General features: G+C 36.3%; 1 protein-coding gene across 4 annotated transcripts in view; it reads right to left on the reverse strand.

Moving 5' to 3' along the window:
• Nucleotides 1–26,724, reverse strand: part of cep85l (centrosomal protein 85, like) — a 314,062-nt gene that overhangs the window by 43,111 nt on the left and 244,227 nt on the right. For all 4 annotated transcript variants that reach the window (XM_069886836.1, XM_069886835.1, XM_069886837.1 and 1 more), the window contains one exon: nt 12,686–12,816. In XM_069886836.1, the coding sequence (XP_069742937.1) occupies nt 12,686–12,816 (131 nt within the window). The remainder of the gene's footprint in view (nt 1–12,685; nt 12,817–26,724) is intronic.

The raw sequence follows: 26,724 nt of genomic DNA on the forward strand, positions 1-26,724 counted from the left end.
TGATTTGCCTATACTTTTAATGGGTAGAGTAGACTGTATTATAATGAATATTTTTCCAAAGGTTCAATATCTTTTTTCAGTCAATCACTTGTCCAATATCTAAAAAAAAGTAAGGATTTAAATTCAAGTAAAATAAAGTTTTTATGGAAAGGAAAGATGTCTAGAATTTGTTCAGAGAAATTAATTTGGAAGTTTGAATTAGGAGGTTTACAACTTCCTTATTTTAAGAATTATTATAAAGTAGTCCAATTGAAATTTATTAACGGAATGTTTGATTTAGAGAAAACTAACTGGCTTATATGCAGGATTTCATTATAAATAGAATTCTAAATTATTAATAGGAAATAGAGATACACTTATTTTGAGGCATTTGATTGAATTATGGAATAAAGTAGATTATGAAATAGGAAAAAAAGGGTTCAAATTCTTGTAGAACACCTTTATATCAAAATAGACTTCTTCCTTTTTCCATGAATAATCAATTTTTAAGAACGGAGTCAAATGGGAATAAATAATTATTTTGAAGCAGGTGAATTTATTACTTTTCAATGAATGAAGGAAAAGTTTAATGTCCCGAATAATACTTTTTTTTGCTATTATCAAGTTAACACTTTTTTGATTGATAAGATAGGTCATAATTTGAGATTACCTGGACAAAATGAATTAGAATTATTAATAACAAAAAGTGATATGAATAAATTTATTTCAGAGATGTTTAAATTACTTCAGAAAACAGTTATTTTTTGTGCTTCATCCAATTTGAGGCCTAGTTCTTTACTTATATTACTTAGAAGAAAGATCTCTGGATTTTTTGGTCTGTTGCTTTTTGTGATTTTACTTATTACCAGATTTAGATCTTCCCAAAACTTTTCCACTTTCTTACATGCCCAAATTGCATGTACTGTTGTTCTACTTTCCTTCTTCCAGGGAAAACATCTATCTGATACTGTTGGGTCCCATTTATTCAACTTTTGGGGCATGATATATAGCCTGTGTAACTAATTACATTGTATCATGCATAACCTCATGTTTATTGTATTTCTCATAGTTCCAGAGGATAGTTTTTCCCATATTTCATTTTTTATCTTTATGTTTAGATCTTGTTCCCACTTTTGTTTGGGTTTACAACTTATTTCATCATTCTCTTTCTCTTGCAGCTTGATGTACATGTTTGTTATAAATCTTTTAATTATCATTGTGTCTGTAATCACATATTCAATGATATCTTTAGCCGTAGCAAAAAAATGTATAATATCAACCTGGAAATCAGAAGAGAGCCTGAGAGTACAGCAATGGTGCATAGAAATGAATAAATGTATTTCATTGGAAAAAATAACATATAATTTTAAAAATGTCACAGAATTCAAACAAATTTGAGAACCGTACATGGAACACAACAGAGAAGGCCTACCGTGGACCTCCACCCCCTAAAATGACAGAATGAGAGAGGACAAAATGAACTGACCCAGTGTATAAAAATAGATGACACAATTTTCTTGTTTATTTTCATTGTGTGATGACATTGTTTAATGGGTTTACTGTATTGTATATGTTGAACATTTAGTGGGTAGGGAGGGGGGTAGAAAGGAGGGAGGGAAAGGAAGGGGGAAAAAGGGGAGAAAATGACATTGTGTATATTCAAGAGGGAAATGTTTGTGTGTATTTTGGTTAATATGGTTCATAGTGTGAAAAAAATGAAAACCATTCTTGAATAGGAATTCATAAATCAAGATTAAAATGGGAGGTTGATTTATGTAGACAAATAAATAAAAAGATTGGAAGCAACTTTGTAAAGATAGTATGATGAAAATGATTTAATGTAAGATATAGATTAGTTCAAAATAATTTCTTACATCAATTATATTTAACTCCCCAAAAATTAGAGGTTGAATTTAGACATATCAGATTTATGTTTTAGATGTGATCAAGAAAATGGTTCATTTATTCATTGTACTTGGGATGGTCCTAGAGTAAAACCTTTTTGGTTAGAGGTTAAAAGAATTTGGAGAAAATATTAAAGGTAAAACTCACTAGATCTGATATTATTTTTGTTGGGTGATATTAAAATTAGTCTTAGATTAAAATTGACTATGTATCAAATTGAATTTTTATGATTAACTTTAGATGTTTCTAGAAAGTGCATTGCCATTACTTGGAAATCAAATACAGATTTGGGGATGGAGAGTTGGCATGCTGAATTGCATTCTTGTATTCCACTTGAGAAAATAACTTAGAATTTGCATAATAAATATCATTTATTTCTGAAAAACACTTACTATGTGTTGGTTTGAAAATTGGAAGGACTCTCAGAAAGCTCACTGCACTGATAATCCTTAGCTCCAGTATTATGTAAAATTAGATTTTGTTTTGGCATTTTCCTTATCTTTTTCTTCCTATGTTAAGGTTGGGTGGGTGGGTGATGGTGGGGAGGGAGGGAGGTATAAGGGAGCTTTTATAAAAACCACATATGCATTATTTTTCAATGTATTCATTATTAATTGTAGATGTGGTCTTAAAATTCTTAAATAAAATATAAAAAGAGGGGGAGTTGAATGATTGATCAGGAAGAATATCGCCACTCCACTTTAAAAAAAAAGATGTTTTGGAGGGCTCATCCAGCAAGGCCAAATACAGTTCACAAATAAGGTGCACTCTAAATAATGGAGTTATACTATGCATTGTCTATTAGCCCATTGGAGATAGAGGAACAGATGAGCAGCCAACTTCAATGCCCCCAATTTTGGCTGAGAGTTGAGGATTTCTTAAAACAGAATGTCAATACTCCTCTCAGGGAAGGGGAAAAAAAATATTAAATTTATGTCGATACCCAGAAGAAGTAGCCAAGATACTGAATGGGTACTTTGTATCGGTATTCTTCAAGGACCAAAACATGCGAGATGGTGAGTGGCCATATTAATATCGAGTAAGAGGAGGCACTTAGTCTTTTGAAAAACATTGAGGGGGATGAACCCAGGGCCTAATCAGATGTATGCCAGATTGTGCTGGAGCTTTTATTGTACCCTCTTTAGTTATAGGTAAGGTTCTAGAGGACTAGAGAATAGCCAATGTTGTTCCTTTGTTTAAGAAGGGTAATGGATAAAAATTGAAAATAATAGTTCACTGAGCCTTACTTCATTAGTAAACAGATTATTGCCAAGGTTCTTAGGGATAAAATCTGTGCTATCTGGGAAAAACGTAGATATTAGAAATAAGTCAGATTGATTTTTTTGAGGAGGTGACAAAGGTGATTGATGATGTTCAGGTATAGGCTGTTGTCCACATGAAGTTTAGTAAAGAATTCAACAAGGTTCCTCATAATGGGAGGATTAAGGCCCATGGAGACTTGGAAGATTGGATTAAAAAATGTCTTGACCATAAGACATGCAAACAAACAGCCAGGCATAACACACATACAGACAAACAATAAACAATATAGATGCAGGATAAGTATTCATATATACAAATAAATATTGTTTTGCAAATATGAGTGTCTTGGATGGTTAATGTGAGCAGTTCCTTTGGTCGTTCAGCATTCTCACTGCCTGTGAGAAGAAGCTATTCACTCCTGTATCTCTTTCTCGATAGGATTAGCTGAAAGATGCAATGTGCAGGGTGGAAGGGATGCTCAATGTGTGCCCTCTTCAGTCCACAATCTTAGTAGATCTCATCTATTTGGGGGGGGGGGTGGAGGAGGAAAGAAGGGAGGGGGAGAGAGAGAGAGAGAGAGAGAGAGAGAGAGAGAGAGAGAGAGAGACTAGTGGTGTTCTGTAGGGATCAGTGATGGGACCACTGTTGTGTGATAAGTATATACATGATTTGGACGTATAACCAACAAAGGATGATAACCAGCTTGGTGCTATAGATCTAAGTAAAATAGAGGATTATGGGAATGAAGTAGGGAAGGATTAGATTGTTGTAGTGTAGGTTTACATAGGTTAGCACAGCATAATGGGCCAAAGGGCCTGTATTGTCCTGCAATGTTCTATGTTCTGTATAGTTGTGAAAAGCAAAGAAAACAACAGGATATAGATCAATTGAAAACAGGTGGAGAAATGATAAATTTATTCAGATAAATAAGAGATTCTGTAATTTGGAAGGCTAAATATAAGAGCAAATGTCAGGAATCTTTGGAGCATTGATAGACAAGAGGATCTTGGGATACAAGTCCATAGTACCCTGGAAGTGACAACACAAGCAGAGAAAGTGATTAAAAAGAAAAGGTACATTATACTTGCCTTTATCAGTCAGGGCAAGGAGCATAATAGTTCATATGTTGCAGTCATTTAAAACTTCATTTAGTCTATATATGGAGTATTGTGCACATTACAGGAAGGAGGTGGACGTTTTGGAAAGGGTACAAAAGAAGTTAATCAGTATGTTGCCTGGATTGGACATTAGGAGAGGTTGGAAAGTATACCAATTGGTGGCATCACAGCCTGGTTTGGAAACTTGAGTGCCTAGCAATGCAGAAGGTAGCAAAAAGTGGAAAACCTAGCCAGGTCTATCATGGGCACTAACCTCCTATCCATTGAAAACATCAATGCGAAGCGCTGCTACAGAAGGGCTGCCAACGTTAACAGATTAGGGTGGTATGGTTAGCGTAGCGGTTAGCACAATGCTGTTACAGCACCAGTGACCAGGACCTGGGTTTGTATCCCATACCAACTGTAAGGAATTTGATGTTCTCCCCTCCATCTGTGTGGGTTACCTCTGAATGCTCAGGTTTCATCCCACCATTTAAAATGTACCAGGGTTGTAGGCCAATTGGATGTGATTGGGCTGTGGCAAGTAAGAATGATGGTTCATTGGTACATTGTACTTGTATATATAAAACCATAAGAAATAAAAGCAGGAGGAAGTCATCTGGGGTGTCGAGCCTGCTCCACCATTCAATAAGATCATGGTTGACCTGACATGAACTCAACACCATTTGCCTGGCACTGAGTTCATAACCCATATGTGGTAAACCACTGTATATATATATTGGCTGTGTTAGTACTTGTTATAGTTCATCTGGACATGCCCCTTTCTGACTGTGCCTTTGACTCCTCCCACAGACCCCTCCCACAGTTCCCTCCTCAGTCCAGGACAGTCGGCCCCCTCCATTCTGTTGTTAATAAAAGTCTATCAGTTTCTGTATAACTTCTAGTCTTTATCACCATAACCCTTAGTTCCCCTACTATGCAAAAATCTATCTGTGTCTTAAATACATTTAATGAGGCAGCCTCTATTTTGCTGGGCAGAGAATTCCGCATATTCTCTACTTATCACAATCATAACATCTCTCTCAGGTATGTTAGACATGTCCTCCACCGTGAAGACTGACACAAAATCATTATTCAAAGCCTCAACTATTTCCACAGTTCCCAATACAAAATCTCCCATCTTCCAAGAGACCTACATTCACTTTAGCCACCCTTTTGCTCCACATAATTATAAAATATTTTACCATCTGAAAATAAACTCACACTGAACTTGGATTGCTTTTTCTGGAGCATCAGAGGCTGAAAGGTGATCTGATAGAAATTTATAATGGATATGAGATGCATCGATAGGAAAATTAGGCAATATTTTTCCCAGGTGGAATATACAATTGGCATAGATGTCAGGTGAGAGGAAGAAAGTTTAAAGGACATTTCAGAGGCAAGATTTTTTAATATATATATATATACACGGAGATTGGTTTAAGTGCCCGGAAAGTGCTGCTAGGGATGGTGATGAAATTTGAGAGGATTGATCATAAATGATCAATCCATTATGCAGGGATACAGAATTTATGCAGGCAGATGAGATTGGTTTAACTTGCATCATGGTCGGTAAAGATATTATGGGATGAAGGGCCTGTCCTGAGCTGTACTGTTCTATGTTCTGTATTTTGTAACTTACAGCAACACAAAATTGCAATGCCCATTTTCAGTTTCATATTCCTGCTAATAAATCAACTCTGCTCATTGACAGGAGTAAAAAATATTTTAGTCAAACTGTTTTTTAAATCTTCTTCTTCTTTGGCTTGGCTTCACGGACGAAGATTTATGGAGGGGTAAATGTCCACGTCAGCTGCAGGCTCGTTTGTGGCTGACAAGTCCGATGCGGGACAGGCAGACACGGTTGCGGGGGAAAATTTGTTGGTTGGGGGTTGGGTGTTGGGTTTTTCCTCCTTTGTCTTTTGTCAGTGAGGTGGACTCTGCGGTCTTCTTCAAAGGAGGTTGCTGCCCGCCGAACTGTGAGGCGCCAAGATGCACGGTTTGAGGCGATATCAGCCCACTGGCGGTGGTCAATGTGGCAGGCACAAAGGTAAAGCTTGAAATACTAAACAGTATTTTATTGGGAAGTGTTTGGAAGCAAAAAATTGGCTGCAAGATTTTGGTTATAATATTATTCATGAAGATTTTATTCTAAGATGAACCTAATTTAAAGTCCATCACAATCCATTAACAGATAAGTTATTTCAACAAATTAAACAAAGCTGAAAGTACAGTCTGTATATTCACATTTAAAATTCTGAAGCACACTACTCCAATGACCTGGCTTATAATGGAGAAATTCACATGAGGCATTTATTCATAGCATAGTAGATAAAGTGGAAATCTGCTCAGCAGAACATTTTAATTTCTAATAGTAAATGAGTTCTTTGGTACTTCATCTGATATTTTAATATTGTTTGAAGTCTGGTCATAAATCTGAATAACACAAAATTCAAATGAGGCAGCCTGCTTTTAATTTGTTTTGAAACATCCATGTGCCAGTTGTGTCTAAGGACCAGTATTCTTACTTCAGAACGCTTGGATTTATAATGCCATTGCAGGGACTTGAGCACAACATCCAGTCTGACACAGCAGGGAAATGATGCTGAGTAGGAAGCTTCAGCGATTAGATCAATACTGCTCAAGTCACATGACCAGAATTCAGAATCTCAGTGCAAATTTGCCATTCACACAAAGATGGATCACTGTGGTCCTACTACCAACTCCATTCCTGAGCTGTCCACCCTGACTTGCTTCCTGCCCACCATCGTAAGCTAGACCAGATAGTTTATAACATTGGTGCTTTTTGGCTCACAGTACACATCTGTCCATTTATTTCCACCTCTGGAGTACTGGCTGAGCCCACCCCTACCTCAATCACCTGATATTCAGTAATGTCATCGTCCAATCATCAAAACATTCCAGTCCAAGTCTTCACCTAAACCTATAGTTTCGAATGAAGCAATGACTTGATTTTAGAGATGTCAAATCCCTCCCTGGCCTCATTCCTCTGGAACTATAAATACCCCGAGCTCTGTTAACCAGGCTCCTCTCGTTCTGGTGAAGCAGGCTTCTAGATTTTAATTGATCCAGTATTGCCAGCTGTGTCTTCTGCCATTACTGAATGCATGGAATTCCCTTCTTAAGCCTTTCCACCTCATTCTCTTTTAGTCCTTTGAAACTGATTTTCCATCTGTCTCTGACCAATCTTTGGGCCATGTATCAGAATTTCCCCTTATATTGATTCATCATTAGCTTTGGTTGATACTATTCGAGTTAAATGCAGGTAAACATGGTACTATGGTATCAAGGTGCCAACTATGCCACTCATACAACTGGATGATGTAGTTTATTTAATACACATAGCATCTTTCAGAAACATCCTAGTCATCCACATTTGCCAGATTACTTTCCATATACTGTTACAAACCTATCTGCCATTTTATCTGTTTCCTTCAAAAGTCCTGAATTGGCAGTAAGTCATTTTAGTCCTTCTGAAGGGAACATAGAAAGTGCTAGATGCATTCAAATAGTTTCCTTCAAGGTTCAAGGACCCACATAAGCTCTCTGCTCTCCAGTCCAGTCCAGCAATGAACCAAAAGCCACCCTCCTTGGACATAAATAACAGAATTATTATTTTTCTTTTGCTGTTATTTAAAAAAAAATATGTACTTTTTGACAACAGGGAAAGTCTGTTCTTCTCCAGTTTGTGCTAAAAGTTCCTTAATATTAATTGAAAAGTCAATTGGTTGATTGTGAGCAATGCTGCTGTATTCTAGTTGTAAAGATCTTTAAAAAAAATCCATTAGCTTCACCAGATATTGAACTGGATTGAACATATTCTTAACAGCTGTGCTTTGACATTGTACAGCCTCTCTATAAAAAGTAAACACGTTGTCCCGAAGCATTAACAATCATGTGCTCTGAATTCACCCATGTGCATAAGAGCTTCCGATTAAGGCAAATTGTGACAGTGAGTACATGCATTGCATGCTAACTTGGTGTAAAAATGTACTGATCTCCACATGATGGAACATTGAATTGAGATAATCAAGAGTCACTCCATGTGGTCAGCCCCTGATCCTGATGTGCTACTAAAGTTCCCAAATGGTCAACTGGTCTTCTGTACATTTCTAACACTGACAAAACTGCCTGTTTACTAACATAACTCATTTTAACATTTCTCAGCAGCAAAAACCAATGACTTCATTCAATTTATTGTTCAATCTAAGTTGTGCAGTGTTGTAACAAAGAGAAAGGAAAGAGACTTCTTAAGAGGGGAGAGGTGTGATCTTGGACTGTACTAACACAAAGGGCAAAACAAGGGCTAGAGGGGCCTCGAGACTGCTCTGCCACTTTTGGGAAAATATAGCTAGAGGGGTGAAGGTGGTGCTGTTCTGCTGAACAGATAAATTTAAACAACATTCCACAGACATTTTGTTGAAAAACAATAACAACAACAAGACAAACATGATCAGAGTGACATGGGAATGGATGCAACAAATGATGATTAAAAACTCTGAATCATCACAGAATGGTGTGGATTATTGAACATTGGCAAAAAGACATCAGGTGTGGTTCAATTAAGTGAATTGCATATAAAAGGGACAATCGAGATTAAATTAATTCAAAACAACATTATTAAATAAGGCTCTAAAAAGTGAAGGTGAATCAATGTTATTGTATCTAAATACTTAAAGCTTGGAAAAAAATGAACTTACAAAAGATTCCAATTAGTTTATTGCTGAAGTTTTGTCGACATCTTTGGCCTTCTTGTAAGAAATAATGGAAAATCATCTGCTTAGACTTGGCAGAAGGTTAACAGAAAAGAAAGCCTTGAGATTAAATGGCTCCTTTAAAGGCATATAACAGAGGAACGGTGCCAAGATAGCAACCTCTTTCTCAACATCAATAAGATGAAGGAGTCTCTCATCGTTAATAAGATGAAGGAGATGATCATTAACCTCAGAAGAGGGCCCAGACTCCACATTCCTGTCCGCATTAATAGCATTGAAGTCAAAAGAGTAGATAGCTTCAAGTTATTTGGAATGGCCTGACCTGGGACATGTATGTGTATGTGACGGTCAAGAAAGCACACCAACACCTCTACTTTGTAAGAAGACTAAGGAAGTTCAGTATGTCCTATTTGTCCCTCAACAACTTCTACAGATGTACCATCAAGAGCATACTGAATGCATCATAGCATGTTACAAGAACAGTCTGATCCTACAAATGCAGCTCAGAACATAACACACACTTCTTTCTTCTCTATGGACCCGACTTACATTTCCTGCTGTCTGGAGAGTCAAGGAGAGGCAACCAACATAACAAAAGACACATTCCATTCCAGACACACTCTCTTCTCTTTTCATCAAAGAGAAGGTTTAAGAGTATGAAAGCACACACCAGCAGGCTTAAAGACAGTTTCTTCCCTGCAGCCATTAGGGTCCTGAATGAATCCCACAATCATGTTGTCCTTGCTTGGTGATAATTATTCCTTCTTTTCCTTAAATTGTGCTCTTTGAACAGCTGCATCAAGGCTAGAAATAACCTACTAGTTCACCAAAGATCATTCTCACTGTACAAGGTATCTTGGGACAAATAAACTTAAACTTTAAATTTAAACTTTCCAGTTTGGCTGAAAATCCCTTCCTCAAAAAAAAACTCTCATTCTATTTCCACAAAGGTTGATCGTCTTTCTGAGCATTTGTTCTTAATTCTGATTCCAGCATCCACAGTAATTTTCTTTCAAACAGCAAAATCTACCCATAATAGCAACTGATCAATCATGACATGAAATAGTGCCAAAAAGAAATGGTTAAGATGATGTTGGGTTGAAATTTGCTTATGTAAGTTATAGCATTAAAAACAGAAAAAAAGTTGTGCAGATCTTATATAACATGCATTTTGTCTGCAATTTTTAAGTTGCAGTCACGATTAATGCTGAATTTCTATTTCACACTGACAACCAATTAAGCTGAAGAATAAGACTGCATGGGCATTGACACTTAAAAAGGGCAACTTACTTTTTATATCACTGGTATATTTTACTTGTATTTATAAGTTAGTGTGCAACGCTATTACAGTGTCAGCGACCAAGGTGCTGTCTGTAAGGAGTTTGTACATTTTCCCGGTGTCTGAGTGGTCTTAAGTGTGTTCCAATTTTCTTCCATTCTTCAAAATCTACTGGGATTGTATGTTAATTGGGGTATTTGGGCAGCATGGACTCGTGGACCAGATGGCCTGTTAATTTTTTTAAAAATTCACAATTAAATGTAATAACATAATCCTGTAATTATAAAATATGACAGATAGTTTAGAGCTCATTTACATCTGTCCTTTGAAAGACAAATAGCAAGTGGATTGGTGAGATTTCAGTATGTTGCAGTGATCGGTTTAAATGGAGTCATGTCATTGTGAAATACTGCCAAAAAAAACCAATTCAAAGAATTTCATCAGAATCCTCATTTAAAATGGTTACTGAGAATGAAACCCATTACCAATTATTAAACCTTTGCTTCATTGTGGATCTTTTGCTGTCTTAAGCCAGGCTTCCAGCAGAAATTAGAGGACTTTATTTCCCATACACTACAAAATGAGTGTTCCAACACCTTGTTCACAGAGTGTTTTTACCTCTTCATGCATTGCACTTCAGAGTACAGAATTGTTCAGATCATTATTGTACAAGCTCAGCCATTTGCAGTTGTAACCAAATGCTTGATATGGGTTTTAATATACTGCACCATTTGTCATAATGGCAGTCACTGCAATTAAAGATAAATAATGACACATAAAATATTTAAAGCCTTTATGAGGAAAAACTGAGATATAGGAAATTGGTGTACATAAGCACACATTTTTTTCTCATTGATGCTTTTCTTGGTGCTTTCAGTGATGCACTCCAGGAGGAAAACAGAATTACTAAGGAACCAAGATTACGAAAATTTAAGTAAATTTCTGTCTCCCCTATTTTTTTGCTACCTCATTAATTCAGAAGTTTGCTCACAGATAAACATAATTTTATGTTACTTTGTGCAATCATTATAATGAGTGATTGCACATGCTTTCATTTTCTCATTATGAAGCTGATATATTCTGAATAAATTCAGTCATAACAGTTGCAAAGTGATGCATGTGTGTGTGTTCGGAAAGCAGATAGATTATAGATAATCACACAAAACAAAGTGATGAAAAAGAGTAAACCAAAAATTAAATAAAAGGGAATCCTTATAGTCATGCTCTATTCTGAATGGACAAAATAGACAATTAAAAAAAAATGCTTCTTCAATATCCTAGTAATATTCTATTAGATAACGATAAACTAAATTTAGAAATACAGCATGGAAGCAGTCCATTTTGGCCCAAGAGTCCGTGCCGCCAAATTTACACCTCATTAACCAACACGCCCAGTAGTTTTTTTTAAACAGTGGGAGGAAACTGGAGCCCTCGGAGAAAACCACGCAGACACGGGGAGAACATACAAACTCCTTACAGGTAGCGTGGGATTTGAACCCTGGTCTGGTCCTGATCGCTGGTGCTGTAAAGGTGTTGCACTAACTGGTGCACCAACTGCGCTGCCCAATGTGTTAACGTTTGCAATAGTTACATTGGAAATGCACTGCGGTAGATTTTTAACCATGCGACTTTAAAATTGAACCGAGGAAGAATAGCAGAAAATGACGTATGTTGCTTTTGAACTCAGCAGGACAAATAGCTTTTTCCTGCTTCTGAACATTTTTCCTATAAATTATTATATCAATTTCCTTATCAAACTAGTCACAGCCTTAGTTTGTAGGTTAGAAATCTGTTTTCGACCCTTTCTCACATTTATGATAACAATCCCTCTCTCTCCTCCCCACCTCATAGTGACTAGTTAGAATCTTGGAGATTCAATCCATACATTGTCTGCACTTAGTTATTGAATTCAATGCATCTTAACCCTTTGGACTCCAGTCATTTTCAACCTTTTATAATATTTACAGATTGAACACCAATATGAACCAGCTGATTGTTGGTTATAAAACCAGTCTCGGAAAACGGGGACAAAGAGTACAGTACATGCACTTGTGGTAGTCCCTGAAAACAGGAACACGGAGTCCAAAGAGTTAAAGTTCAAAAAACTAAATGGCAATAATATTAAGTAGTCCAGCATTTTGATAATTTGAAGACCAATTGGTGGTAATTAACAAGGTAGCAAGTAATTTTGGTGCAATTTATGATGTCTATGAGTTGAAATATATAGCATTGAGTGCTGCAATAATAAAATAATTCTTTCAGCCTTCAGTAATCATTTAACAAGATTACCAAAGAGAAAACCAGAATTTAGATTTTACAATCAATCACATCTTTCTTTGGCTGAGAAGTTAGGAAAATGACAGATTTTTGTGCTGCATACAGAACAAATAAAAACAAAGAACCATAAAAAAATTCTTGTCCATTACCTTTCAATAATCATGTCCTTTTTTCTTAGTAAACTCTCCTTTATCTTTAACTGTGCATTTTTTAGACTTGGGTCTTGATTAAATTGGGTGGGATAGACCATTGAAACCTGCAATGGTGACTTATTGTTTACCTGAAAAAAAAATGGAAAAGGCACATTTACTGAAAAATATTCGTTGACTACTTTCAGTTGATTTGAACAGAATTAAAATATAATCAAATAGAGAATAATTGACAGTGATATTTTTTCCTTAAGGAACAAAATTATTCTAAGTTATTTCAACTTGATCAATCATAACTTTTCTGTATAGACTATCACCTTGTTTTCATTCACAACCGCTTGCATATACAGTGTAAAAAAGAAATCCAGAATACCATTTCACACTATTAGGATTTTTCAAATGGAACCCTTAACTTTGAAGATTTCCTCTGATCTTCTAAAAGTTTGGCCCAATTTGGTTCACAATATTATGGCTATTAGAACTCAATTTACTTGACAAGTATGTTAATTATGGCAAATTGAACTCCATAATGGTGTTAATAATCCATGAATCTCAGAGAATTTTACAATGCCCAATGTCTATCACTGTTGATTTTTAATTGTAAAAATTCCTTACATTCTAACGCACGTTTTTAAATGCCATATTATTTATCCATCTTTCAGCAATTCCCTATTACAGTAGCCTCAGTTGATTTCCACCATCAATATATTTGAATTTCCTCCCGATCTATCGAGAGAATCAGCAAACCAAATTTTTCAAGCCAACATCCTCCATCATCAGTCACACTTCTTACATCTCTGGACTAGTCTTCAAAAAACAGACAGAAAATTCCAAGCAGAAAAGATTACCAATTTGGACAGATAATAAGATTCAAAGATGTGCTCAGTGCCTCCTTGGCAATATTCTCACTGATTCCTCAAAACATTTGGCCCATGACCACTCAGAATATAGAAGGAGCATTGAGGATGGAACTGAGAATCAGTCTATCCATTACAAGTGCACAGAATTGAAGTTCAGTAAATGGCAGAAGGAGAAGGAACATCTCATTTCAAAACCATCTGATTCTCTTTCCCTATCAGGCTCCTCCTTCCAAACCATGGAAGAGTCTACACTCCCTGTATTGTTCTTTTTAGTCATTTTAGGGCCTACATAAACAAAATGGAAGCATTCTCATCCCTAACTCAATGAGACTATCTCATTTGTAAAATTCAGTGTTGAAATATATTTTATGAACAGAACAAAAAATAAGGGCAAAACGGTTGGTGCAACACCTTTACAGTGCCTGTAATCGGGATTGGACCCTGGGTTCGAATGCTGCGCTGTCTGTAAGGGGTTTGCATGTTCTCCCTGCGTCTGTGTAGGTTTTCTCTGGGAACTCTGGTTTTCTCCCACCATTTGAAACATGCTTGGGATGTAGTTTAATTGGGTGTAAATTGGGCGGCATGGACTCGTGGGCCAAAATAGCCAGTTACTGTGCTGTATGTCTTTTTAAAAAATATTTTATTTTGATTTTTTTTTTTTTTACAGACTCAAAGTAATTTTAACAATCAATACAATCTATTTGAACATTCATGAAATGTACATAATACACATAGCATCTTTCAGAAACATCCCAGTCATCCACATTTGCCAGATTACTTTCCATATACTGTTACAAACCTATCCGCCATTTTATCTGTTTCCTTCAAAAGTCCTGAATTGGCAGTAAGTCAATTTAGTCCTTCTGAAGGGAACATAGAAAGTGCTAGATGCATGCATATAGTTTCCTTCAAGGTTCAAGCACCCACATAAGCTCTCTGCTCTCCTGTCCAGTCTAGCAATGAACCAATGAATTCAATGAATGCTTTGTTCTCCTCCTTGCCCCCAAACACTTGGACATACTGATTATACATTATACAAATACAAGTGGTGTTCACAGCCCCCACTGAAACCTAAAAAAAGAAACAACCTAATTAACTAATTAACCCAAGAAATTTAAAAAAGGCTAAAAAGAAAGCATGTATGTCACCTGTGCCATGTTCCATTTTCTTAACTCCTTTTCCTTTTAAAATATTTTTATTGAATTTAACAACAATCCTTAATAAAACAAGGCAAAATAATAACATGCACTACAACTCTAATTATCTGAAATCAGATTCTCTGAAATTTGTTATCCGAAATTTTTTTTTTAAATTGGATAAATGAGGATATCTGAAACAAATCAGAAATCCTCATTTATTCTAAATTTTTTTCGGAGCTTAACTGACCAGGGATGTCAGGCTCCCAGCAACAGCGGGGACCTCAAGCTCCTGGGAAGGAGCAGGACTCTCGGGCCTCCGGCACAAGTGGGGCCTCAGTGGTGAAGTGTCAGTGATTGGCAGTGGCCAGCATTTTTTTTTGGTGAAAATTAAACATTATTTTAATCCTTAAAAAGCCTCACCTTGTTGTTTGTAGCTATTTAAACATTGTTACAAGTGTTGCTGTTGCTACTGGGCTGTCTTTAAAAAATTACTAGTTCTCCGAGAAAATCTTTATCCAAAATAGGCCCAGTCCTGACCATTTTGGATAATTGGAGTTGTACTATATACATAACATAAAATTAAAGTAATTGCACAATATGACAAATTTTAAATTCCATCCATTATTATTAAGTATGATTGCCTATTAAAATGATTATATGTATATATCAGTTAAATACTATTATAACCATTCGCATTATACCTTAATAAAATCTGAAAAAAAAAGGATATTATCCAGGATAATCATAATTAAACTGCATAAATCCAATTATCTTAAATAAAAAAAAAACTAAAACTAATCTAACCCCTCCCTCTAATCAAGGTTACAAGAAAAATTCAAAGACGGATCAAGTCACAACTTCCAGAAGACAGACGGATCAGAACTAAAGCATCCAAATAACCTAAAACTGCCAATTACGATAGTATTCTATAAATGGGCCCCAAACCTTTTCAAATTGAAACTTTTTATTTTTAATATTAGATCTAATTTTCTCTAAATTTAGATGTGTCATTAAATCATGTAGTCACTGTGCATGAGTCAGTAAGAGTTCATCTTTCCATTTCATTAAAACTGCTCATCTGGCTATCAACTTTCTCTTGAGGTGCCAATAAAAGTTTATCAGGTTCATGTGAAAAACAAGACATGGCAATTAAAGGGCATGGATCTAATTTAATATTAAAAATCATTGACAAAGAATGAAAAATACTCTGCCAATATCTCCTTAATATAGGACACTGCCAAAACATATGATTCAGTGAGGCTTCAAAAATTTTACACTTTTCACAAAATGGATCACCGTGTTGTATGTCTAAATTTTTTAAAAAGTAACATCTGCAATGCGTGTTGCAAGCCATCTACAGTGAAGTTGAAAAGGAGGGGAATAGATCTGAAATCATACAAAGGATATTTAGGATCAAGAAGTCAATAAATTTAGATCACTGTGATATTTTATACTTCAGTTTCCAGAATTATGTTGTAATGGGAGATAAATTGATAAGACTAGAGTAGGTTACATACATACACACATTTTAAAACAAATTTTATTTCAAATACTGAAGAATTCATATTCTGTGGACTTTACAGAAACTATGAAGAATGTTATGCGCATTTCACAAGTAGGTGCTAATTGAAATGACATCATTAAAGCAACGAGCAGGAGACACTCTGGCTGTTGAAAGGTCTTTGCAAGGTTTTTGACAAAGTGCACAGAAAGGTCACCCCTGGGTTCTTGTTTACCTAAAAACAGTTTGACCAAGAAAACTAACTCCTATTGTTTGCTAGAGAAGTTCAGGGGTTTTGCAAGTGAGAGAATCACATGTGCTTAGAATTAGAAGGAGGTTAAGTTGGGTTAGTTAATAGAGATAAGTTAAAGTTTGATTCTGTTTTCATGTTTAAAGGTAATTAAAAACAACTTTTGTTTAACTAACTACTTGTCTTGGTGAATGTGTATTGCGGCTGGGTTTATGGTAAATACTTTTCAGAATGCATTAAGAAGTAGATGAGTATTCTTTCAATTCAGAAAAAATTTGGCTCTAGGTATTTCTGTCAGTCAGAAACAGGATAATGAAAGGAGAAACAAGTCATGGAACCTTCAACAAACCTTGAAGGGAAACCAATCAAAATTAGATTAAGGAAAGGATGATACAATAAACAGCCAACTACAGATTAAAGACAATGGAGTGGCAAATGTTTATGAAATTAGTGAAAAGAAAATTGAAAGCTCCTCACATGGGATTTTGTCTTGGCAATTTCTAAAAAGCAATCTTATGACACAAGAAACCATAATGGTAAAACCAAAATGTAATGCAACATTAATTACAGTATTTTAATATCATAGATTTATAAATTATTTAGTACCTAAAAAGACACTTTAAATACATTCTGAGCAGGAGGTTATGGCCACAAAAGTGACATCCTCATGGCATCAGAATCAAGATCAAGTTTATTGTCACGAAGACATAACAAAATCGTTGTTTTGTGGAACAGTATTGTACATTACATGTGCAAAATTGTTATTATAATTTTGTAAGCACAAGATTTAAAAAAAACAAAAAAAAGAGAAAAAGTGAGGTAGTATCCCTAGGTTCATTGCCCATTGGCAGAGGGGAAGAATCTGTTTTTGTAATGTAGAAGGTGTGTCTTCAGGGTTCTGTACCTACTTCCTGATGGTAGCAGTGAGAACAGGGCGCGGCCTGGGTGGTGAGAGTCCTTGATAAAAGCTATTTTCTTGAGACACTGCCTCTTAAAGATACCCTTAATGGAGTGAAAACTAATCCCATTGGTGGCAATGGCTGAGTTTTTCAACTCTCTAGAGCTTTTTCCTGTCCGGTACATTGATACCTCCACACCAGACAGTGATGCAACCAGCCAGAATGCTCTCCACTCTACATACCAAATCTCCTGAAATTCCAAACTAAATATAGCCACTGGCATGACTTGTTCATGATTACATCAATGTGATGGCCCCAGAACAGATATTTGGAGATATTGACAACCAAGAATTTGAAGTTCATTTACCCTCTCCACTGCTGACACCTCAAGGAGGATTGGTTTATGTTCTCCTGGTTTCCCTGTCCTGAAGTCCACAATCAATTATTTAGTTTTGCTAACATTGAGTGCAAGATTGTTCTTGTCACATCCCTCAGTATCACTCCTGTATTACTGCCTGTGATTCTGCCGACAGCCTTGATGTCATCGGCGAATTTGTAGATGGCAATTGAATTGTGTATAGCCACACAATCATAGGTATAGAGAGAGTAGAACAATGGGTTAATCATGCATCCTGGAGATGCACCTGTGTTGATTGTCAATGATTAGATTTTGTTACTGATCCACACTAACTATGGTCTTCCAATGAGGAAGTCAAGGATCCAGTTTCAGAGGGAGGTGTAGGGGCCCAGATTTTGAAGCTTTCTGACCAGTACCAACTAGATGATGGCATTGAAAGCTGAGCTGTAATCAATGAAAAGCAGCTTGATGTAGGTATTGCTGTTGTGCAAGTGATCCAGGGTTGAGTGGAGAGCCAATGAATTGCATCTGCTGTGGAATGATTGTGATAGTAGGCAGGTTGCAGTGGGTCCAGGACTTTTCTTAGCTATAAGTTAATTCTGTTCATGACCAACCTCTCAAAGCATTTCATTACAGAAGATGTGAATGCTACTGAGTGATAGTCTTTGAAGCAGCCCCCCCTAATCTTCTTGGGGATCAGTACGATTAATGCACTTTTGAAGTAGGTGGGAACCTCCAACTATAACAGTGAGAGTTTTAAAATGCCCATGAGCACTCCAGCTAGTTAGTTGCCACAGGTTTTCAGTACCCTGCCAAGTACGCCATAAGGACCTTGCGAGGGTTCACCCTCTTTAAAAATGTATCTTCCCTTGCAAGGCAAACCATATCCAACACCAATGTTTTTCTGTTTGATTCACCATCAATGAAACAGTATAGAAAATACAGCTCACTGTGTATTACAGAAAGTAGGAAGGACTCAATATAATACTAGGGTTGGGAAGGTGGGGTTGGCATTAGTTGGGGTAGATGTGGGATTTTGGATGGTTATGAAAGGAAGCAAGGGTGGGTGAGAAATTGAAGGATTGAGATTTGAAACAATGGGGAGGGGCATCAAGATTTGAGACATTGGAGGAGAGCAGTGAAGATGGGTGACTTAGAATACCTGATAGGATGGTCCTCTTAAACGAATGCAATGGCAGACCTGAACTATCTCATCAGAAGCAACTCCACTGTAAATATTTAAAACTGCATAACCCAGCACAAATCACTTATTTACATTTGGAATTTTAAGTCTATTGGTATGCAATAACACTGCCACATGAAAGAAATACCTTGCACCATCTGTTGCACAGTAGTCGCAGATCGGTTGATTTGATTGGATAGCATGCAAACTAAAGTTTGTTATTGTAAACTCGGTGCATGTAACAATAATTGCATGTTTCCTCCTCACAAAAGATACTGAAAATAATAATCTTGGAGAAACAGTTTTTCTTTATTGCATAATACCATCACAACAGTGGCTCAGATTACACAAAGATGAACTGAAAGATAGATGACTAGCATTTATTTCTTCATTGGATCAAAAAATAGTGACCAATTTCAACATTCTAGTGCAAGCAAATATGACTAGACAAAGATCTGTGTCCACCATTGTAATATCAGATTTTTGTTTTTTTTGCATGAACTGCATTGAATATTTATCTCTACAATGGCAATTATTGTCAGTTCTTCTTTCTCTCATCTGGTAATTTAATTTAATGGTGTTTAGTGTACTTCAGAATCAGAATTTGTTGTCATGAACATGTCACAAACTTCGTTGTTTTGTGGCAGCATAAGGGCAAACATTTTTATAAACCACTTTAAAAAATAAATAAAAATATGGGGAAAAAAGTCAAAGAAAGGCAGTGTGTGTGGTTCATTATTCATTCAGGAATCTGATGGCAGTGGGGAAGAAGCCATCTTTGTGCCACTGAGGGCACTTCTTCAGGCTCCTGTACCTTTTTCCTGATGGTAACAGAGTGAAGGTGGCATGGCCTGGGTGGTGGGGGTCCTCAAGGATGCTGCTTTCTTAAGACACCACCACTTGTAGATATCCTAAATGGAGTTAAGACTGGTGCCGAGTTAATAACCCTCTGGATTTTTTTTTTCTGGTCCCAGAGAATTGGCACAGACACTGATGCAACCAAACAGAATATTCTCAATGAGGACTGGTACCTGCAGCAAGAATTTCAGTACATTTGTACATTGTACATATGTGTTTCCAATAAATTCCTATCATCACTAGCCCAAGATGCCAACATGATAGGTAAGGACAAGTGGGGCTGAAATGCCTATTCCATGCTGTAAAGCAATAAGGCTCCTCAAGATGGCACTACAAATGCAATTTCTGGTCATCTGTTACCTCCAATCCTTCACATTCAAGCCTCCAAAACCATCCCTTAATGCAGGACTTTCCACTGATCACAAAACAACAGTGTGGTTCGCGTTGGAGTGGTACCAGATTTGATATGGAGACACAAAAGAATAGGCAGCAGGGTTTAAAGTTCACTATAACATGAGGAAAGAGGGTGAACAAGGTTCAGAGGGAATTCCTTGGCTTTGCATTTTGATGTTTGTGAGCTACGGACCAGTGCAGTGATCTGAGACGTTTGCAGGCTCAATATGGTAACAGAAATAGGGAAGGGTGCAACTGCAAAGGGAATTGAAAATAATTTTACATGAAAATTGAAGTCTGCTCTAAATCTTACATACCCTACCAAAAGTAAATACTGGAAAAACTCTGTAGGTTAGATCACATCAATGAGAAGAGAAACAAAGTTATGTTTCAGTAATAGTGAAGGCTTTTCCTCACAGTCTTCCACTGAAAATGTTAACTGAGTTTACCTCGTCACAGATGCAACCTGACGCACTGAGAATTTCCAGCATTTTTTGTTTTTATTTAAGATAGTTTTTGTATTGTATGACCTGGAGCCACTGCAGGTTAGTGAGCATGGGAGAAACTTAAGTTGATAAGCAACGGCAACATTTTGGAAGAGCTCCGGCTAATGTGCTGTTGAGGATAAGAACCCAGTCTGGAGAGCAAACCATTTGTCGTGAAAGTCAATGGCTAGGGAAATCCATCCCCTCATCCCATTGTTTCTGGGTCACACAATTTTGGATCCTAGACACTGCATTATTTTGGTATTCTGTTTTTAACCTTCTTGAAATTTACCCAATGTGGTCCTGCAGTAATCCACATATTGGTGATCCAGTAACCCATTCCTTAGTTCCTCCACTAGCCTCACCCCAATACACCTGTAGTTCAGTAAGATGTAGAAAATATTGCCACTATGCATTAGTCTTCAACAAATTGTTTTGAAAATCCCTGATCTCAGGTAAAGCTGTGATCTTTAATTAATTCTCTTGGCTCAATGCCATTTCATGATTTTAATTAATTTTGTTGATGGTGTAAGCACTTGTGAATTAATAACTGCAAATCTCAATTTTTATGCTGTGCTGCAATTGCTTATTGCTAGCTGAAGACCAGGAAGCTCCTTGAAATGAATAAGAATCAATCAAACTGTTGATTTATTGCTGTATCAGTAAAGAATATTTCTGATATCCCAAAATGAAAGCAGCCACAAAACTGTCACTCAATTTGCATGCTTATTTGTTTTTCTTTGATTCAATTTTTTGACTTACCCTCTTCTTTTTTAACTTAAAAAAATTTTTCACACTATTAATCATATTGACCAAAATACACATAAACCTTTCCCTCTTGAATATACACAGTGTCATTTTCTCCCCTTTGCCCCTCCCTTCCCTTCCTCCTTCCCACCCCCCTCCCCACCCACTCAACGTTCAACATATATGATACAATAAACCCATTAAACAATGTCATCATACAATGAAAATAAACAAGAAAATTGTGTCATCTACTTTTACACACTGGGTCAGTTCATTTCATCTTCTTCACATTCTATCATTTTAGAGGGTGGAGGTCCGCAGTAGGCCCTCTCTGTTGTGTTCCATGTACGGTTCCCAAATTTATTTGAATACTGTGATGTTATTTCTTAAATTATATGTTATTATTTCCAATGGAATACATTTATTCATTTCTATGTACCATTGCTGTATTCTCAGGCTATCTTCTGATTTCCAGGTTGACATAATACATATTTTTGCTACAACTAAGGCTGTCATAATAAATCTTTTTTTCTGCTCCATCCAAATCGAGGCCAAGTTCTTTACTTCTTATATTACTTAGAAGAAAGATCTCTGGATTTTTTGGTATGTTGCTTTTTGTGATTTTATTTAATACCTGATTTAGATCTTTCCAAAACTTTTCCACTTTCTTACGTGCCCATATTGCATGTACTGTTTTCCCATTTCCTTCGTACAGCGAAAACATCTATCTGATACTGTTGAGTCCCATTTATTTAACTTTTGGGGCATGGTGTATGGCCTGTGTAACCAATTATATTGTATCATGAGTAACCTCGTGTTTATTGTATTTCTCATAGTTCTGGAGCATAGCTTTTCCCATATTTCATTCTTTATCTTTATGTTTAGATCTTGTTTCCACTTTTGTTTGGGTTTACAGCTTATTGATCCCTGTCTCCATGCTGCCCATTTCCTCTCCACACCCTAACTTCTCAACACTACTCCATTCTTCCTGCCCTTATTTATTCTCCCTGTTCTCTAACTTCCATGAAGTTGCTTTAGCAGCATTGCTTCAAACAATAAATTGCTTCATTTAGCACATGGAATATTTTGATCAAGGAACGATCACAATTTAGGAGCTGTGTTGCAAATGGGAAATAAAAAGGGTTGGAAGTTCTTACAAAGGATCAAGGAAAAGCAAATGTCCAGCTGTATTGTGACTGGACAAATGGGCAGATTTGTACATTGTTGGGTAGATGGCAGTGTTGTAGCTGCACTGGAACATTTACATAAACCATGGTTTGCAATGGAGTGTAAAGCCTTCACATTAGAGTTGAAATGCTGAAATCTGTTTGTGTCGTCAGTCATTTTTATTCGGAGTGAATCAAATTGGTTTCCTTCTGTAATCACAGGGACCTCAGGAAGAGGTTAAGAGAGATTATCCATTCAGTAATTCTGGCTGAAAGATTAATGCCCTCAGGACAACAAACATTATGTTTTCCTGCATTGCTTCAAATGCTCCTCAACCGAAGCATGGTGAAATTTTCTGAATGATCTGCAATGAGGGTTATTGTGTATCAGCCATGAAAAAATTATTAATTTTACGTCTTTGAAAAAATAATGTCGCACAATTGTAACTCAAGGCACTGGCAAATTAAATTTAACTTCACTGATCACTTATGGCAACTGTTAATACTGTAAAACATATCGCCTTGAGACAAATCAGAAAAAAAGAACATGAGCAGAGAAGGTAGTGAAGGTAAAATAAGTGAGGTAAAATTGGAAGATAAAATCTAAAATACCATTTTTCTTTCTGTGATTTTATTTTGGGAGATCATACATTAATAAATATTTTATAGTAAAATAACTTAGTGGTCAAGTTATTTGATAAACAACCAGATTTCCAGATGTTTTAAATTGCACTGTAACAGGACACTTTAACTTCAAGGAATTAATTAAATCTTGTTTCCTAAAATAAGATAATCTCAATAACAATAACTATAGAAGTACTGGATTGCTGTAAAACTAATCTGGCTCACTAATGTCTTACTGGGAAGAAAACTGATCACCACTGCCCAGAGTCTGAACAATATGTGACTCTAGTTCCCTGTAGTTGCCTTTTAGCTGCTTCCTCGTTTCATAGACAATTAAGTTTCTGGCATTGACAGGAGCATCCCCATCCCCTGAACAAACATGTCACTAAATGTTTCTGAAGTGTACAGTGATGGATGTTCATGATAGAAATTGTAAAATTTCCGATGCATCAGTGAAGATTTTATTTCCCACATTGTGGCATTACATCACACTGACTATTTTGGAACTTTGTTCTTTGACTATTCATTTTGAACAAAGAAACCACAAGAGATCAGTGGGTCAAATAATTTCGGAAATGATTGGAAACATTTGCTGCTGTCATCTGAGCAGTTTTGCAGTTCATTAAACTCTGAATGGCAGATCAGATGTACCAAGTATATTTTACACCCAGCTCTATTTTTGGCTTTTGGAATGTGGCATTCCTCCTGCAAACCACTGGGAAAAAGAGCATAGGGTTTCTAACGTTCTTCTGAGACACAGAAATTATTCTGTAATACACACATTCCTAGCTGGTTGTCTTACCTTGTTAAATGCTCAATTGAAAGCCATGAACCATGCTAAATATATTTACAAATAAAATTAGTCATTCAGTTGGCCATTTCATTCACAATAACAGGGAACAACACATTTTGTGTTTATGGCAGAAACTAGATCCAAGGGCGTAAAATTAACCTCGTGCCTGTAAATCAGGCTTCAGCTGTGTGTGACAAGGTTGTTAAAAATTCAAAGGTAAATTTAAATATATTTTAGGAATACTTGATACAAAATGTTTGGGGATGTTTATGAAATTTACATGTGTCATAAAGCATATTCAACAAAAACAAATGAAATATTCAAGACCACATTTGTTTCTTCCCCTCTAAAATTCTATCCGCTGTTGTTGATTTTTCAGATTGCGTATATGGTTAAAATAGCAAGTGAAATAATTTCTAAACCTGCTTTTGAAAATGAAGGCCTTCATTGGTAATTTAGAATCCAAATATACAATTTACAATTCAGTCTTTGTCAAGGGCAACCAACATTTTATGGCTTTAACGAAACATGGCATTATAATGTGACTATGGCTCATGTGGAAGTCGTTTTTTTTTAAAAACAGGTTAATGGAGATAATAATTCCACTGAAGGGAACTGGAGATGTTGTGCTCCAATAGTTAATATCATCAATCTATATCACTTATTGAAATCAAAGGCACATTTTAAGTCCAATGAACTTGTGTCAAGAAGAAAAAAAGAAAATGCAGAAATAAGTATTCATAAAAGCATGTTGATAATTATATAAAGGGTCCATTAATCTTCGTCCGCGAAGCCAAGCCAAAGAAAGAAGAAGATTGGTTATTTATAATATATTTTAGCTATTTATAAAATATAATGGCTGTTCATTATATTTTGTCGTTGTAATTGATTTCGGAGATGAACACTTCTAACTGGGAATGAATTCATAGTTTATCAATTGAAAATCAAATACCCACATCAAATGTAATATCTCCACGATTATTTTTTCCTTTAATAATGAAGAACTAACACCATGATTTTTGTTCAACCACAGTACTAAGAGAGATTGACCAAGCAGGATAAAGGTGGTGAAATGCAGACTAACTATAAATTCCATGGCTAACTAGGCCCGAGGGGCTGAATAACATGACGATTTATAATTCTATTAATAAAGGTACCATTTTCATTTTGTGTACAGAAACTATCTTAAAATAACCATAGTTGGTCAGGAAATATATCAATAAGATAGAAAGGGCACAGAAAAGGATGTTGCCTGGACTTCAGGAATTGAGTTCAGAGAAAGGTCAAACAGGTTACGACGTTATTCCCTGGAGTTTAGAAGAATGAGGTGGAATTTGACTGAGGTATTTAAAATTATGAGGGGGATAAACGGAGTAAATGAGGGTAGATAAGATACAAGCCAGAGGACGTGGGTTAAGAGTGAAAGGGGAAAAGTTTAGGGAGAACGTGAAGGGAAACATCTTTACACAGAAAGTGTTGGGAGTGTGGAGTGAGCTGCCAGCTGAGGTGGTCAATGTGGGCTCAATTTTAACATTTAAGGAGAATTTGGACAGGTACATGGATGGAAGAGGTATGCATGCAATGGACTGGGTGCAGGTCAGTGGACCTAGGAAACAATAAATGGCTTGGCACAGATTTAGAAAGACTGAAGTGGCTTGTTCCTGTGCTGTAGGCTTCTATCTTCCATGGTTCCATATCATTTCATGTTACAGTCAATTTTCTTTCCATTAAAAAATATCATCATGTTATTTGTGTAATTCAACATAATCTCTGGCCAACATAACAACGACTAGATCATGAAAACAAAACTGTAACACAGTGGTTGCTTGGCAGTACAGTGTCTACAAATTATCACATCCACATATTTTGCTTTATTGCCTTTTTTAACTGCTCATGCACAATATCACAATCAAACTGGAATCTTTCAGCAACTTCTTATTAAGGATTGGCTGAAAATAGCAATACAACTTGAGAGGCACTTTAGGGTAGCAGAATAGGGAAGAATTTAATATCAGGGTTTGATTTACAAATGCCAGTTGATATAAAGCCAGGAAAAAGGAAAGTGCTGGTGCCATTCTGTCTTTAATGTTAAAGTACTTCACTGCCTAAATGGAAACAATTACAGTCTTTTGTATATTTCAACACATTGTGGGTCCAAAGCCTGGAGAGAGGTTTGTCTTGTCTCTGTGCAAAACATGCAGGGCATTGTACTTACTCAACTTATAATAATGGAAACTCAATTGGGATGACACAGGATGAGATTCAACCGAAAATGATGCTACTGTCTGTTTGAAACCTCTTCTGAGCATTGTGTACTCTGAAATAGTTCAGTTTTCCCAGCCTCCTGGATAAAGCTAAAACCTGCTGAATTGATACTCAATTTCTTTTTGTCACATTGGGAGCTACTTTGAGTTAATTTCATTTCATTATGTTTTAATCATAATACCTGATAAACAAATGGCTTGGGTTCCTAAGGAACCTTTTTGTTAAGAGAAAAGTAATTAAGCAGGAAATAGCTTTCCACAATTTCCTATAGAGAAAAAAAAATCTATTTAGTAATTAGTATTTAGGTAAAGGAGGAGAAAGAGGAGACACAAGTGGTTCACTGATACACGTTCACCTTTAGAATGATGCGATTGTCAATGGCTTCTGTTCCACCAGTTTGTTAGAATGGGAACTCGCAGCTGAATTTGCTTTCTGCTTTAATATAGTTATGCAAGTACCAATTCCCAAGTAGGCACCTCCCAGATCATTGCTTGGTGGGAAGCATAAATCTTCGTCCG

This window comes from Narcine bancroftii, chromosome 6, assembly GCF_036971445.1.
Source record: "Narcine bancroftii isolate sNarBan1 chromosome 6, sNarBan1.hap1, whole genome shotgun sequence".
Taxonomy (NCBI): domain Eukaryota; kingdom Metazoa; phylum Chordata; class Chondrichthyes; order Torpediniformes; family Narcinidae; genus Narcine; species Narcine bancroftii.